This window comes from Ipomoea nil, unplaced genomic scaffold, assembly GCF_001879475.1.
Source record: "Ipomoea nil cultivar Tokyo-kokei standard unplaced genomic scaffold, Asagao_1.1 scaffold0688, whole genome shotgun sequence".
Lineage (NCBI taxonomy): Eukaryota > Viridiplantae > Streptophyta > Magnoliopsida > Solanales > Convolvulaceae > Ipomoea > Ipomoea nil.
Genome location: NW_017617116.1, coordinates 4,994,686 through 5,010,912, shown reverse-complemented (window position 1 = coordinate 5,010,912; position 16,227 = coordinate 4,994,686). Strand labels below are relative to the sequence as shown.

The 16,227-nt window shown below is 35.3% G+C and overlaps 2 protein-coding genes and 2 long non-coding RNA genes across 4 annotated transcripts; 3 read left to right on the top strand and 1 right to left on the bottom strand.

Annotated features, from left to right (window-relative positions):
• The first annotated feature begins 467 nt into the window (after positions 1 to 467).
• Positions 468 to 2,877, top strand: LOC109176115 (peroxidase 29). The gene is made up of 3 exons (XM_019325548.1): positions 468 to 741; positions 1,216 to 1,564; positions 2,357 to 2,877. Exons 1-3 carry the CDS (start codon positions 490 to 492, stop codon positions 2,758 to 2,760), a joined length of 1,005 nt encoding a protein of 334 aa, XP_019181093.1. The 5' UTR covers positions 468 to 489; the 3' UTR covers positions 2,761 to 2,877.
• A 7,205-nt stretch (positions 2,878 to 10,082) lies between these two features.
• LOC109176114 (probable protein phosphatase 2C 42) lies at positions 10,083 to 13,737 on the top strand. The gene is made up of 4 exons (XM_019325547.1): positions 10,083 to 10,650; positions 11,633 to 12,006; positions 12,421 to 12,657; positions 13,237 to 13,737. Exons 1-4 carry the CDS (start codon positions 10,317 to 10,319, stop codon positions 13,447 to 13,449), a joined length of 1,158 nt encoding a protein of 385 aa, XP_019181092.1. The 5' UTR covers positions 10,083 to 10,316; the 3' UTR covers positions 13,450 to 13,737.
• On the top strand, positions 12,833 to 13,184 carry LOC109176116. Its single transcript, XR_002053346.1, has 2 exons — positions 12,833 to 12,870; positions 12,929 to 13,184. It is a non-coding gene; the product is annotated as an uncharacterized LOC109176116 (long non-coding RNA).
• A 598-nt stretch (positions 13,738 to 14,335) lies between the features above and the next one.
• On the bottom strand, positions 14,336 to 15,037 carry LOC109176117. Its single transcript, XR_002053347.1, has 2 exons — positions 14,862 to 15,037; positions 14,336 to 14,596 (listed from the first exon to the last, which is right to left on the bottom strand). It is a non-coding gene; the product is annotated as an uncharacterized LOC109176117 (long non-coding RNA).
• Between the last annotated feature and the right edge of the window lie 1,190 nt (positions 15,038 to 16,227).

Sequence of the window (16,227 nt, the reverse complement as noted above, 5' to 3'; positions counted from 1 at the left end):
ATGTTGGAACAAAAAAAGAAATTATTTGATGATCATGAGTTGTAACCCACATACACTACTGTTGATGAGACTCGATCTCTGCTCATTCTTCTCAAATTTCATCTCTATGACCAGTTGAGCTGCCCATGCAGGCTATATATGATTTTATTATTAGTTATAGTTTTTGTCATAGTGAAAATTGAACTATTGAAGCATTTGATTCTGACATTTTGTTTTGTGTTATAAATATTGTATATATGTAAATGGATAAGAGGGTATGTAAATGGAGAGATAAGATACAAAAATTGAAAATTTGGAACCGTACTAACTAACTTTGCAGAACATTAAATTTGGTCACTGTTTTATTATTGTTCTTAAAAAAATAACAAGTTGGTGTACGTGATATCAAAAAAACAAACCGGGGCCGGCCTGCATGCAATGCGAGCATTTATATAAGTGCGTGTATTGTACCATCCTGCCATGCCAGATCCGATCCCAGAAACCTCTTGAATGGTTAAAATGGATCTGTCTGAGAAAATTTCATTCATGTTTCTATTGTTTCAGGTTGTCTTGTCTGGAGTTGCAGGACAAACAAATAACCTTATTCACCAGAATAATAATGGCCTTTCTTATGGTTTCTACGACCAGTCTTGCCCTCAACTAGAGACCATTGTTCGAGGTGCTACCCAAACGTTCCTCCTCTCCGATCCCACCACCCCCGCCGCCTTGCTAAGGCTCATGTTCCATGACTGCCAAGTTCAGGTATATATCAGTTGATTCTTGGATATTAGATGTCTTAACAGTTGCAGTGTAGAGTTACACTTAATGTGGTGGACTCTTTGTGAGCATAACATTAGTCATTTTAACTAATGGGCTGTTGAGAGTTACCAATTTACCATGCATGATTTACCTTTTCACTATTATGTGGTTAGGGCCGTAGGGGCGTGGGTCCTAAGAACGTGAAAATTTCTTCTTTTGTAGGCAGATTTAAACTTGTAGTTAAAATGAGTACTGTATTCGTGATGAGAGTTATATCCATTATCATGATTTATTCATTTTCTTTAAAGCAACTAATATGACATATATTACAGATAAACTGAAATAGTCTTTGGTGAGATATCATCCCACTACATAGCAGTAGCTCATGATTTATTCATTTATTATTTCGTTAATAAAAGTTTAAATTTTTAATTGAAATGAGGATATTTTGAATTCACGTTCTTGAGTGACATGCAGGGGTGTGATGCGTCTATACTTATTGATTCATTCCAATCGGAGATGCGGTCCGGTAAGAACTTTGGCGTACAAAAGAGGGAGGTGATAAACGCAATCAAGTCGGTGGTGGAAGCTGCGTGCCCGCGGCGAGTCTCCTGCGCCGACATTCTCGTATTAGCGGCTCGCGACTCGGTTGCGCTGTCCGGAGGACCGCCGATTGATGTTCCCTTGGGCCGTAGAGATTCCTCCGATCCTCCCGATTATAGGTTGGCCGACTCTTTGCTCCCTCCGGCCACCACCGGAGTCGACGACATGCTCCACCTTTTCGGCCAGAAAGGTCTCACCGTTGAAGAATCCGTCGCCATTATAGGTTTGCCCAACACACAAACTTAAACTCCTAGCTATTCTAGAAAACCTAATCATTAGTCAAGTTGGTCAAACTGATTGACTTAGTAATTATAACTTTATAAGATTATAAATTTGACTTCCTAGTTGGTCTGGCCAACCGTAAGCTATGAACAGCTAGGCTAGTTTACCTTGCTACTTGTGATTTTTTTCAGCTAAGATTACAAAGATCCTATTTGGTAAAATAGTTAGTCCATCAGTCAATTTTGACTTATTTGATCACTATTAGTGACTTGATTAAATGATCAATATGAGTGTTTAATTAATGAAAAATACTATATGCACCACCATTTCTTACTCTCAACTTTTACTCACTCTCACAAATTTTTTATGTAGACATATTCTTTGGGACCCACATAATGAAAATAGCCAATCTTTGTTTGTCATGTCATGGAGTAAAAGTGTTGGAGTAGAATTTGGGAGTACATGTGTTAAAACTCTTAATTAATTAGCATTTTGTAACAACGTATTACTTCAAAATGCTAAAATTCAAAAAGATGCTCAAAGTAGTTTTTTCGATCAGTTTTTGTGAAAATCATTTTGTATGTAATCAGTCGATACACTTTTCTACAATCAACTAATGCTATCAACTAGTTAAACGCACTAACCTAATCAACTAACAAGTATCGATTAACAGTTATTTATCAAAAACCTAAAGTGTATTTATTTAGTTTATACCTTAGATAGTTGTGGATTATTTTTCTTATCACTCAACAAATTATAGGTATTTAATATAATTGCAAATATATTGTTATAGGAGCCCATACAATCGGAGCAACGCATTGTGTTAACGTTCGGAGACGTTTGTTCGATTCAAAGGCTCAACGGGGGAGTGAAGTTCCGGCGGACTTGGCGGCGTTGCTAAGTTTGAACTGTCCGATGGGAGCGTCAAGCGCGAACATCTCCACCGTGCCCAACGACCGCACCTCTCTAACGTTTGACAACCGCTACTACGTTAACGCCGTGAGCGGGCGGGGAGTCCTGAACATTGACGCCGCGATGCCGATCGACCCGCGGACCGCCGGCCACGTCAAACGTTTTGCGGCCAACGGGGAAGAGTTTTTCCGGGCTTTCTCGTCGGCGTTCGTCAAGCTTTCTTCTTCGAATGTTCTTACTGGGAATCGCGGCGTGATTAGGAGGAACTGCAACACATTGTATTAGGAAAACGTCAGTCACAATTATTATCTTGTGACATTTACTTGTTACACAATTATTATATTCTTAATTGTTATTAAGAAGTTATGGTTTATGAAGATTATTCATGTATGTTTTATTTTATGATTATTGAGTCAATGTTAGATACATATATTTATCAAAAATCCTTTTATTTTTTTTAATTATGGGAAAATCTGTCTAATTATCAGTGTAACTTTGTAATTGAAACAGAACAATGTATAATATGTTAGAGTCACATCAGATTATGGGTGACAAGTGGTCCAATGAAACTTGATAATGTTTTGTAAGATTTCTAGACAAGTCTTATCATCAATACATTGTTGTTTATCTTTTTTATTTTATTTATTTTGCCATTGGTTCTATTGTGTAGTTGATGTTTCTATTGTGTTGTCGATAGACCGTCAGCCATGTTTTACCTCACTGTCAGTCATGTTTTGTCTCAGATCTGACTCAGAACCTTAGATGGTGTATTGGTATCTACTGAGTAATCTGAGTACCGTAACTGAATGTACTAATGTCAATATCCCATCAATCCAGAATTATATTAGGCACAGAATTTGGTGAACTAACAACTTCTAGTTATTCAGTCCAACCAGACCATTTAATAAGTCTAATTCATTTGCACCACTTAATTAAGGCCCTAATATATAATATATATTATTAGAAAAAATCTTATAGAAGGATCAACTTGGATGCACAGCTAGACAGTTTTGCAGACACCAGACAAGACACAGTCACTGTCCTAGATTTGACAGCAACCATGAACCTGTTTGAGAATGCAATAATGTTTTCTGTAACAATTGCCTCGCTTATCAAACGATTTATCGACAAAATCAATCATTTCACGTATAAAGATAGTCTCACACAAGATCAACTGTTACTTCACACGCCCTAACTCAACCCTGCACCAGAAATTAGTCCCTCCCTAAGCATTATTCGTCGCTGCCACGACAGCAAAACTCAGAAATCAGCTAAGGGTACATCGATCATTTACAATTCTGTCATTAGTCATTGACCGTCATGGTATCGTTTATACGGTTTCAAATTGGATGGAACTCGACATAATGTTTCATTAATTTGATACCATGTGTTCCTTCATCTGAAATCAAAGTATGTATTAATTTTGGGATCCCTACCATCCAAGTGATGCTGCTAACAGCATTATGGCATGCAAAAGGGCTGATGGAGGACAGTTGCCCTCTGAATATCAGACAGCTTTTTCAACATCCTGGTATTGGCTTATCTCTCCAACAACAAAGTCCTTATCAACAATTAATTGTTAAAACTCATGATAATAAACGTATTAATGTTACTGTGTTACATCTGATAATCTTTTCTAATTGGATGTAATTGTGTAACTGGATTAATTATTGCCCAGAAAATGGTCATCTACCTACCAACTACCAGGTTGCAATATGAGTGGTTGAAAAGCTGGCCTGTGGGACATTCAAAGGTTTTATGATTTCTGCTGATACTAAGGTTTTGCTAGCTGAAGCTGCCATAAACTAAATGCCCAATTTATCTAGTTGACTTGAACTAAGGCCTCTTTGCTAACTTTATTATGGGATTTGAGATGAGCTCAGCCGAGTTGGTCGAACAATTGGCTTAGTAATCACAAGGTTCCAAGTTTGATTTTCATGGGAGCGACCTATTGGCCTTGTTGGTTTGAGTTTGTTAGCTATGGAGAACCTACTCTTACAGGGCGTTTGGTTGGAGATGGGGAATTACGTGGGAAAGAAATTGCAATTCAATGAGAGATTAATTACTGGGAATAAAGTGAGAATTTAAGTTCCAGTGTTTGGTTTACAGGAATAGAATTACTGAGAATTTCGATTCCAATGTTTGGTATACATGGGAATTGAAAGGGAATAAGTAGTATAAAGTCAAAAATGTCCATTGTTGTTGTTAGACATTAATTTTAAGTTAAAAAAGGGGGGGGGGGGGGGGGGGGGAGGGGGGGTAATTTTGACTCATCACTATATTTTTTTCTTCCTATAATTCCTGGAATTAAAATCGCAGGGGGGACATGGGATTTTAATTCCATGAAAATGGAGGAATTGCAATTCCTTTCAATCAAATAAGGAAATTTTGTGACCTTTGGAATTAGGTGGGAATTAAGTAGGAAGGGAATTTAAATTCCTTCAACCAAACGCCCTGTTAATGTTTCTTATAAAAACAATCCGGAAAACTAGCGGAGGAGATAAACTGCGAAATGTGATTCAACGCGTATAAAAATTATCTATTAATCTTCATAGTTTAAACTGATTAGCTACGGACAATAATCTACTATAATAGTAGAAAAAGTAAACTGTGAGAAGTGTCTCAAGTGAAATACGGCTCCCAAATGCTTGTACACTCTAACCGTCTAACCGCAACAAGGTAAAACTTAAACCTCCTTTTTTGGTCATAGGTATTTTTATATGGATATAATTGTATTATGGCTTGGTAATGCATTATTATTATGGCTGTTTGGCTGGCTGGATATGATTGGTCTTCTCAAAGAAAATGTTCTTATTTAGGTTGTTGAATTTATAGTTATTAGTACTATTTTTATGGCCCATGACCCATCTAAAGATGCCTTCGATCATCTATTGATGAACATCTTGATAGGGTAAAGACAACTGTCCCTTTCTTGAATTCAGTATGCTACTGTCCCAACCCCTCTTCTCAAATAAAGTTTGATGCTATATAGGTTTGTGAATTATTGTCAATAAAATAACAACACTATTTCATATTACTTTGATAAATATTCAACTCTAAAATTTAAATATGATATAACTATAAAGTTTGGTAAACTCGTGCGGGCTTCCCCTTTTTATTCTTACAATGCCCTCCAACAAACATTCCCTATCGAATTGAGTCTCCGAAGCTAGGCTACATTTAGAGTTGATTCTTGTGGGCCACGTATCCCATACCCAAATCTCTATGTTCAACCGTTATACTAGTTCAGTAGTTTGTGATGCATTTAGACTAGATTAAGCCCTAAGGTGATTGGATTATGTCGTGATGATCTATTTAAGATGTATCCATGTCTATTATTCCAGCATCTATGATAACATAGATACAATCACATAATGAATTCTCAATCAAATATCAATAGAAAGTTTTTCAATACTAAACAACAAAAGAAAATTGACGTCATATACCAAATTATCGTGACCTAAAAACAACTAGTGTGCAAGTGGAGAAGTTGGAAGTGAAAATGTGTCACCTTTGAAGTGGAACATGAGCACAAGTAGGGAGTGGGGTGAGCTGAGGATATGTCTCAGCCTCAGTTTGTAACAACTTTGCAAGGAAAGGGATAACTCATCAACAAAGCACTATGGGTCTGACATAATTCCAATATGCTTTAATTCTTAGAGATATCAAAATAGTGTTGGAATTGACCTTTTTTTTTGTTGGTTTTTGTTTGTGATTTTTGGTTGGCTGCAAAAACATTAAGGCCCCCAAACTATGCTAGATCCTTTCAAGGTTAGGTTTTGGAGTTTTTGGGGCCTTAATTTCATTGACAAAGGTTTTAGCTGGATTTGAATTAATACAATGCTTAGTTGGAATCCACTAAAAAGAGATGGATCACAAAAAATATAAGTTGGGACATTTGGTTCAAAGAGGTTTTTATGTAATATAAATTTTTGAAAATCTCGCCACTTTAAAATATTAAAAGATGAGATTTTCACACTTGTATCGATCGTGATCCATACAGTTGTGTGGACCACGATTCAAAACGACGTCGTTGAATTTTATGAGTTAAAATAATGTATTTTATGTGTTAAAATAATATATATTATGTGTTAAAATAATAAAACTTCTGTGATAAGATAATGTACTTTATGAGTTAAAATAATAAATATTATGTTTTAAAATAATGTACATTATACTTTAAAATAATGTACTTTATATGGGTCACGTATTTTTTTTTTTATTACACAAAACGATGTCATTTTAGATCGTAATTTATACAATTGTGAGGACCACGATCCTAGCAATAACTATTGCTTAGATGGCGTGCACTAGTTTAATGGGCTTCTAAATATTGGGTTGTTCCACAAGATCTGCCAACATTGTTTGTTTGGACTAATTAGATTAGGCAAGAACTAAATATTTCATTAATATTAAATAAGGTTTTTGTTTATTTTATGTGTTTGGTTCAATTAATAATACTTAATTAAAATTATTTACAATTACATTTTTTCACAAATTTAAGCTTGGTGTTAGTATATACATTTTATATATTTAGAAATTACGTTAAAAGTATGAATAAATACCAAAAAAAAAAAAACAAATTTAAATACTAAAAGAAAATAATTAAAGTAGAAATTTCTAATGATGTAGCCTTGTTGCGGTTGGTTTAAAAAAAAAAATTAAGTATAAATAGTTGTTTTGATTAATGGATAGTAAATATGATAGGTAAAATAAAATAGATGAACGGTGTATTTTACTACTGACAAAAAATAGCGATGTTCTTCATTTAAAAAAAAAAAAAAAAGGAAATAGCATTTGAATGAATTATTTTTTAATTATGAAAATGTCTATAGACTTGAATGGCTTTGGATGAATTCCGTTTTGTAATTCTAAATAGCATGGATCACAATTGACCAGCTCAAGGCCAGTAAGTAGTTTAGACAATGAATTAAACTTAAAATTTTATAATTACTAACGAGTTAATTCTAGTAATGATCCCTTAACTATTGACATTTATCAATGTTTATTCTTTGACTTTCAATTGAATCATAAATGATCTCTTAACTATTGAGTTCATAGTATTTGTTCGAAAAGTATGATGTGAAAATGTGTTCACCATGTGCATGATGAACACATGGGTAGATTCATAATTTTTTTTTTTTTTTTAAAACGTAGATTCATAATTTTGTTTTTCATTTATTGTTACATAAATTATGAATCTACAGTATAGAAATTATGAATCTACAGTATAGAAATTATGAACCTATAGTACAGAAATTATAAATCTACAGTATAGAAATTATGAATCTACAGTATAGATGTTATGAATCTACAATATATAAATTATGAATCTACAGCTTAGAAATTATGGATCTATCCCGTTAACAACAAATGAAAAACAAAATTATGAATCTACATTTTCAAAAAAAATTATGAATCTACAGTATAGAAATTATGGATCTACTCCTGGTGTTCACCATGCGCATGATGAACGCGTTTCTACAGCATAACTATTGGTGTTTGTTTGCATATGAGCTGATCCAATTGAAAGTCGAAACATAAAATGTAATAAATAATAATAATCAAGGGATGATTCCTGAATTTAACTCTTATTAAACTAATCGTCCGATCAAATCGATTGGGTTGTCCCATTATGGGCAAATTATATCGTGCACCGCAGTGCATAATCGATTATGCATCGCGTATCAAAACGACGTCATTTTTTTTAATGAAAAGAAACGGCATCCGTTTCCCGCCGTTCCGCACCCTTCCGCAAAAAGTAACTCTGTTGTTCAGTTTCATTTTGTATACACTGTAGTTTCTGTTCAACACAACTGCAGTTTCGTTTCTATATAACTACAGTTTTATTCAATATTTATAGACTCAAATATATGAAAATGTTATTCAATTTTATTTTATATACACTATAGTTTTATTAAAACACAACTACATGATCATTTTGATATAATTACAGCTTCATTGTACAAAACTATAATGCTATATACACTATAGTTTTATTGTACAATAATTACAGTTATATCATTGTACAACTACATAATCAAATATATGAAATGTTATTCAGTTTCATTTTATATACACAGCAGTTTCATTTCACCACAACTACGGTATCATTTTGATATAACTGCAGTTTCATTTGATAATATAAAAATAATACGTGAGGCAATATCGATTTAGATATACTCTAATATCAGTCGATAATTAACATATAAAAAAATACACACTCCGTTAAAACTAACGGCGCCGTTTTGACCTATTTGGATGTATTGCTGCATTGATAATTGAGAAACAGTGGGCCTCCCTTTAATTAAATGCTATATAGCCCAAATATTTAAAAATATCCTGAGCTCTGTTTTTTTGAATATGAGCTGGCCCAATAGCTTTTGATATGGACAAATTTTGTTTCGTCCAACTAATATGCATTGACAAAGTTAACTTTTATCCAAAAACTTCTCAAACATAGAACTTGTTATCCACTTTGATTATTTTTTTCACTTTAGTCTTCCACGTCAAAATCGACCAAATTTAGCATTTGATTATGAGAAGTTGTCATTTTTAGCCTAACAGTTCATAGTAGCGACAAGTAGAGTATTAATCCACAATTATAAGGTTTGGAGTTTGATTTTTGTAAAGAGCCTATTGCAATTGTAAAAGTAAATCAATTACAAAATTTGATACAAAAGTCATACATTAAGGATTGAGAAATTCTCAAAAGTTTAGTCCAGACTCTGGAGTATAAAATTTGACTAATTTGAATGTAGTTTATGATATCAGCCCAAATGACTTAAGAAGCTCAATGGCAACGATGACTCGAATAACCAATTAGAGATCTTGAATCAACTCACGAAATTAGTTCAATCATACCAGTTGTTAAATATAATTATAACTAGTCATTATTATAGACTAAATGAAGCCATAAGTCTTCATAAGTAACGACTATCCTACAATTAAAACATGACAATTATTTCATGAGTTCTACTACTTGTACTCCCAAATTCTACTTCCTCACTTTTAGTCCATGATCGGACTACATAGAGATATGATATTTTCATCATGTGGGACTCTCGGAGAAGTGTCTACATCAAGAATTTGTGAGAATGAGTAAAAGTTAGGAGTAAGAAGTGAGAGTCCATCTAATATTTTTCTAATTCCACCATAAAAAGGTAATTACTCGCGGCCATGGTAAGGTCACTAATGACCATTCTTCATACTTTGATACGGTAAAGTAAAAAAATAATTATCTATATAGGTAGGTCAGTTGGTTTATGATTTTAGACAATGACATATGATCGAGCACGTGACTTCTTGTGAGCGTATCTTCCACGTAATGAACTGTCATTACTTATTCGCAATTTAGTCAGGCAGAGATGTGAGACCTTTGAAACGAGAGATTTCATATTTTGTTGGCGAAAAATAAATATTTACCCCTCTCAATATAGTAATCACATCAATCATTATTGCAGGATTGCATCAAAAAGTGGATAGTAGAGAGTAGTATAGAGGCAGAGCGCGTATACGACGCGTATACGGGGAAGAAAATACGTATTCCAGACATTGAAAACAACACCCGACAAAGTGCCCCCCCTTCAGCCTCGTCGTCCTTGTAAACGGAATGAACACCTTCCTGCCTTGTTCCTCCTCCACCCAACACCCCCTACTCCCCCCTCTCTCTCTCTCTCTGCATATACATACACACTTCTATATACAATCACTTATTATATTTATATAATCACATAACATTGTGCTAGCTAGCTAGCTCTGCCCCAATTTGACTTTTTTTTTTATTTTATTTTATTGTATTTTATTTTTATTTTTTTCCCCATTTCGGAGCTCCATGTGGGATGCTCGGAGGAGCTTTGATGAATCTCCTCTCGCTGTGCTGGAGCAATACTACTAGTGAGAATAGTAATAGTAGCGGCGGCGGCGGCGGCGCAGGGAGTTACAGTAGCTCCTCCAATGGCGCGTTTGGGAGGGACGGGCTGCTGTGGTATCACGATGTTGGGAGATACGGGGGCGGGGAGTTCTCGATGGCCGTCGTGCAGGCGAATCGGGTGCTGGAGGATCAGAGCCGGATTGAGTCGGGTCGGTTCGGGACCTTCGTTGGAGTCTATGATGGCCATGGTGGCCCTGATGCTGCTCGCTACGTCTGCGATAATTTGTTTCGACATCTCCAAGGTTCGTACTGGTAGCCTATCCAATTTTGGGGGTTTTCCTTTTACTTTTTCTCTCTTTTGCTTGGATTGCGTTTGACTTGTGTGTTTGAGGTTGGAGTTGTGATATTTATGCTCATTTAGCTGGAATTGGGCATGGCCGAGTAATGTAGGATTGGAGTAAATAGTGTGCAGATCATGTGTTTGTAGAATTGTCGTGGCTATATTCCAATTGAAGAAATATATTGATTCTTGAGCTGATTGACTGGGGGAGTGTTGATGACCTAGCTTTCATGTTCTTTCTTAACCTGAATTCATAGATTAGATCACTGTGGTTTTTGATTTAGTGATCTTGATTGTGTTTTGGGTGTTGAATACAGACTGCACAAGGTTTTGCTGCATTTACATTGGTATGAATTGATGATGATGGTCTTTAAAGCTTTTGTTGTTACTATATCTGGCAATTTGCAATTACTCCCAAAACATAGGTAAAGGACACTAGCTAGATGAGAGACAGCATAGAATTAGCGAGCCCATTTTAACGTATCTCTAGACTACGGTTTCTGTTCTACAGATTAAAAGAATGTCGAGAGGATGTTATGTTATAAGGAGTCGCAAAGATGATAGGATTCATTGGTCAGTTTTCACTATTTGATCATTTGAAGGTCTTTTAAGTTTGTGATAGGGAATGGCATTGCCAATGGCTGTTGAGATTCTAGAGCTGCAACTATAAAGTCTATGATGCTTCCTTTAAGTACATTAGTTTTCAAATTTGAGGTTAAACAGATGAATTTTTATTTCAGCTGTAAATGGCAGTGCTGATTATGTTGGAGCTATTGCTTAAGTTCATGAATGATCGTTTAAAAATAGTGCATTCATCTTTTATATATGGCTTATATGAGTGTCATAGTTCCATAGGATTCACCCCGAGTAAATGAAGTGTTAATGGTGTCATAAAGGAAACCCTCTGTTTATGTTTGTATTCTTAGCTTTTAATGTTGGTGCAGCAATATCAGCAACTGAAGAGAACGGCGTTGTGACTGCTGATATGATCCAAAGAGCTTTCTCGGAGACTGAGAGGGGATTCACTGACCTTGTTTCAGACAAGTGGAATTCTCAACCTCATCTGGCAACAGTTGGTACCTGCTGCCTAGTTGGGGTAATATCACAGCAGACTCTCTTCATCGCCAGTCTCGGAGATTCTCGGGTTGTGCTGGGGAAGAAGGTAGGTAGTACCGGGGAAATCGCTGCTATACCGTTGTCAGAGGAGCATAATGCTAACCTTGCCGCTGTTAGACAGGAGCTCAAAGCATTACATCCAAATGATCCCCAAATCGTTGTTCTCAAACATGGGGTTTGGAGAGTGAAAGGCATAATTCAGGTAACTTCACCAGCCATTCCTCACTCTCAATTCAAATGTTTTTGTTTGAAAATCTAAGGCCTTTCTTGTGACTGCCCTTGTTGTTAGTTATCCAAACTGCGAGCCTTAGTCTTTATACAAAACTCAAGTGACATTTTTTAATGGACTGATGAATATAGAAATGTGGTTCAACTTTCTTAACCCTTGACTATCCTATAGAGTGATTACAAGATGCATTCATTTTATAGTGCAACGGGTAATCAAGATGAACTCAAAGTGGATTTATTGTTGTATACATAAGAGTATATACATACAAGGTGACATTCTTATGCTACAAATTATTGGTCTGTTCAGCTATTAGTACATCTAACAATTACATTCTACTTTTGTATTTTGATTTCTGATTAATCAAATCAGGTTTTGTCATTAATGCAGATCTCAAGATCCATTGGTGATGTTTACTTGAAACATCAGCAATTTAACAGGGAGCCAATAAATGCAAAATTCAGACTTCAAGAACCTATAGACATGCCAATCTTGTCTGCAACCCCATCCATTTTAACTCATCCTCTACACCCTAACGATTCTTTCCTCATATTCGCTTCTGATGGTTTATGGGAGCACTTGAGCAATGAAATGGCCGTGGATATTGTGAAAAGCCATCCACACTCTGTAAGTTCCACCCTCTACACAATCTTCTCTTATCACATAATTCTCTACACCAAATTGCATGATCTTCTAATATTCTTAGCAGTAGAACTGTTACACCAAATTGCATGATCTTCCGATATTCTTAGCAGTAGAACTGTCACCACCAACACTTCCGGGTAGCCATGCTATGCATGACTATACCATGCCCCAATGCCTTCCATGTATCTGTACCTGGTGCAACAGGCACCGATTATGTAGCTTTGCAACTACAAGCTCATAACTCTCTACCCAGTGCAAAAGGCACCAATTATGCAGTTTTGAAACACCTACAAGCTCATAACTTTCTATACCCGGTGCAAAAGGCACTGATTATGAAACCAGCTTGGTTGACGTGAGTGTTCGTACACTCTCATCCCTTAAGAGAGGTCGGGAGTTCGAACTCCCTCTCGTATGAAAAAATCAATTTGACCCCAACACTTCCCTTACCTCCTACAGTTAGTGTCTGCTCAAGATAGCTCATGATCTGACCCAAAAAAAAAAAAAAAAAAGAAGCACTGGCAGCTTTTAAACAACTACAAGCTCATAACTTTTAACATGCAGGGAAGCGCAAAACGGCTGATCAAGGCAGCACTGCAAGAAGCTGCAAAGAAGAGAGAGATGCGGTACTCGGACCTCCGGAGAATTGACAAAAAAGTGCGACGCCATTTCCATGATGATATAACTGTGATTGTTTTATTCTTAAACCATGATCTTATATCCAAAGGCGTGGTTCAGGATCCTCCGCTTTCTATCCGAAGTGCTCTGGAACACTGAGTTTAAGATACCAGACATATTTTTCATGGAACTGTCTTCATCAAAACAATAATAACCACTCTTGCTCTCATAATTTTCCCTGACCTCTGCTGTCATATAAGGCTTCCGTTTTCGTTAATTGAAGCCATGACTATTTAAAGTAGACTTATTCTCAATATTTCAATTTGTAATCTGTCTATACCAATATAAATTTATTGTATTTATTAATTCTGCACAACAGTTTATGCCCTTCCCCAATAATCGTTACCAGCATTTATAGGATTATTACAATTCCATTTGTTTCCCAGATTTCACTTGGGATATTGATGTTGAAATTAGATACTTCGTCCAATCCATCTGATTCAATTTCTTTTTTTGAAGAATATATCTTATTCAATTAGTTCTTCTAAATTTAATTTTTCATAATATATTAATATATAAATTCATAATATTTTGCTTTCTTTTCCTCTAGCTACTAAGAATTCTGTTTGTCAGGTTCTCTCTTGTCTAGCTACTAAGATGTTTCAATTCACTAAGTTGTCTCTTGCTGGCAATTCAAAGTCTCTTGCTGGCAATTCAAAGTCTCTTGCTGGCAGTTCAAAAGGTTACCAAAAATCTATGTTTATTTTCCTTCCCGGATAATTTTTTCTGAATTGTCAATATAGTCCTTAATCTTCAATTTCAACAAATTTAATCAAAATTTTGTTAATTGACAAAATTGAGAGACCAAAATGTAGATTAGCTATAAAAAGAACAAATAATAGATTTGATTAATGAACAATATACGGGACGTAAAAATGCAAAATGGAACAAAATGAAAAAAAATCCAAATTTTCAACAAATTTATAAGAATGAAACCTAAATTTAACCCCAATTATTATACAAATTTTAATCATAGAAATTAGACTCCAAAAAGAAAACAATGAGAGATCAGACATAGCTTTCTAGGCTGCAGTGTGCATCAAATTAGCAGTCTTTAATCAAACTGCTCAGAGCCCAGTGCGATCATCATTTCAATTTCTCAAAGAAACAATTTTAAAAAACAAAACAAAACAAAACTTTCAAAGTGGGAGAATCCTCAGTAAAATGCTTATATTTGTCATCAAAAGTAGACTATCAGGTCTCAAAGATTTCATGCCATCACAGGATTTCCCCATCTTTTGCATTACTGAAACAAATAAAGACGAATAAATACGAAAAATTTGAGAATTTTCATTGTAATATAATATAATATAATAATAATAATAATATAGCAGGATCTAATTTGCTGCGCCGGTGAAACAACGACGGCGAAGCGACTCAACTTTCCCGCACGAATCTCTGCCTCGCTTCCATACATGTACGGAGAAGAACAGCCAACCTTAACAATAAGGTCTCTGCTTGAGAGGCAAAAATTACACGAATTAAGATAGAAGATTAAGAAGAAAACATACGAAAAACAAATGTGAACAGAGACGATGGAAGCGATTGTGAAACGGGAAGGTTGATGATTGAGGTTAGGTTAAGAGCTCCAATTTATATAGTGAAAATTTTCGAAATAGGGTTTTGTAGAGAACGAGGGAGGTGTGATAACATGGCCGAATGGCCGATAACATCTTAGTTGGGCTTCAAATGGATTGGGCCCTGATGACATTACCTTCCAGCAAACCTAAGTTTATACTCCGTACATTATAGTAGCAATGTAGCACACTCGCACTCGAGAATATTGGGATGTTTGGTAAATAGCTATTAGCTTATTATAATCATAGTAATTGTATAAATGCATAGAACATAATAATTCGTTAATAAATTATTGTTCTCATAGCATTAGCATAGTATATGAGAAGCATCGTTTAAAACTTGTTTCTTACAGTAAAATAAAGAGTTAATTCTTCTTGCCACAAACATCGGATTTTTGAGTTTGGGTTGAGTTCCTTGTGTAAGTGAATTCGTGATTATAAGGGTGTTAGTGAACAAAGCTTTTGACGAACTACTTGTGTTCGTGAGTTTGGGTTGAGTTCTTTGTGTAGGTGAATCCGTGATTATAAGGGTGTTAGCGAACAGAGCTTTTGACAAACTACTCGTGTTCGTGTTCGGTAAACGTTCGTTTATTAAGGTAAACGAACATTAACAAACAAAAATACAAAATATAGAGCTCGGTTAATAAACGAACAGAGTCTGAACAGTTGTAAGCTCGTTTGCTAATCGATCGCGATCAAGCTCGTTTGTGTTCGTTAATAATGTTTGCGAACAAGCTCATTTAGTGTTCGCGAACAAGTTCGTTTAAGAATGTTTGTGAGCATGTTCACAAACATATATATATATATATATATATATATATATATATATATATATATATATATATATATATTTCTTGTTCACGAACAAATTGTGATCGTGAACATGTGCATGTGTTTGTTTATTAAGTGTTCACGAACGTGTTCATGAACATGCTTGTTAATGAACATGTTTGCGAACGTGTTTGTTAACATTAATGAACACATTCGCGAACGTGTTCACGAACGTTAACGAACACGTTTGTGAACGTGTTTGCGAATGTTAACGAACACTAATGAATGCTTAACCAAAGAACACGAACAAGACATTTAAAAACCTTAACAAACGAACACGAACAACCTCCGTTCGTTTATGTTCGGTTCGTTAACAGCCCTATCCGTGAATAGTTTGGTGTTGACTTTTGAATTTATGTTGACTCGATTTTTTATTTTGAAAAGCTTATGTTGACTCGATTTAGTTGAACATTACCTATTGAGTTTGAATTGAGTTTCTTAGACGGGTGAAATATTTGGTGTTGAATTT

Coding starts and splice junctions, on each gene's coding strand:
- LOC109176114 (XM_019325547.1), top strand. CDS start 10,317: ATGCTCGGAGGAGCTTTGATGAATCTCCTCTCGCTGTGCTGGAGCAAT. Junction 12,007..12,420: donor GAGTGAAAGGCATAATTCAG/GTAACTTCACCA, acceptor TCATTAATGCAG/ATCTCAAGATCCATTGGTGA. Junction 12,658..13,236: donor TGAAAAGCCATCCACACTCT/GTAAGTTCCACC, acceptor TTTAACATGCAG/GGAAGCGCAAAACGGCTGAT.
- LOC109176115 (XM_019325548.1), top strand. CDS start 490: ATGGTTAAAATGGATCTGTCTGAGAAAATTTCATTCATGTTTCTATTG. Junction 742..1,215: donor TCCATGACTGCCAAGTTCAG/GTATATATCAGT, acceptor AGTGACATGCAG/GGGTGTGATGCGTCTATACT. Junction 1,565..2,356: donor AGAATCCGTCGCCATTATAG/GTTTGCCCAACA, acceptor ATATTGTTATAG/GAGCCCATACAATCGGAGCA.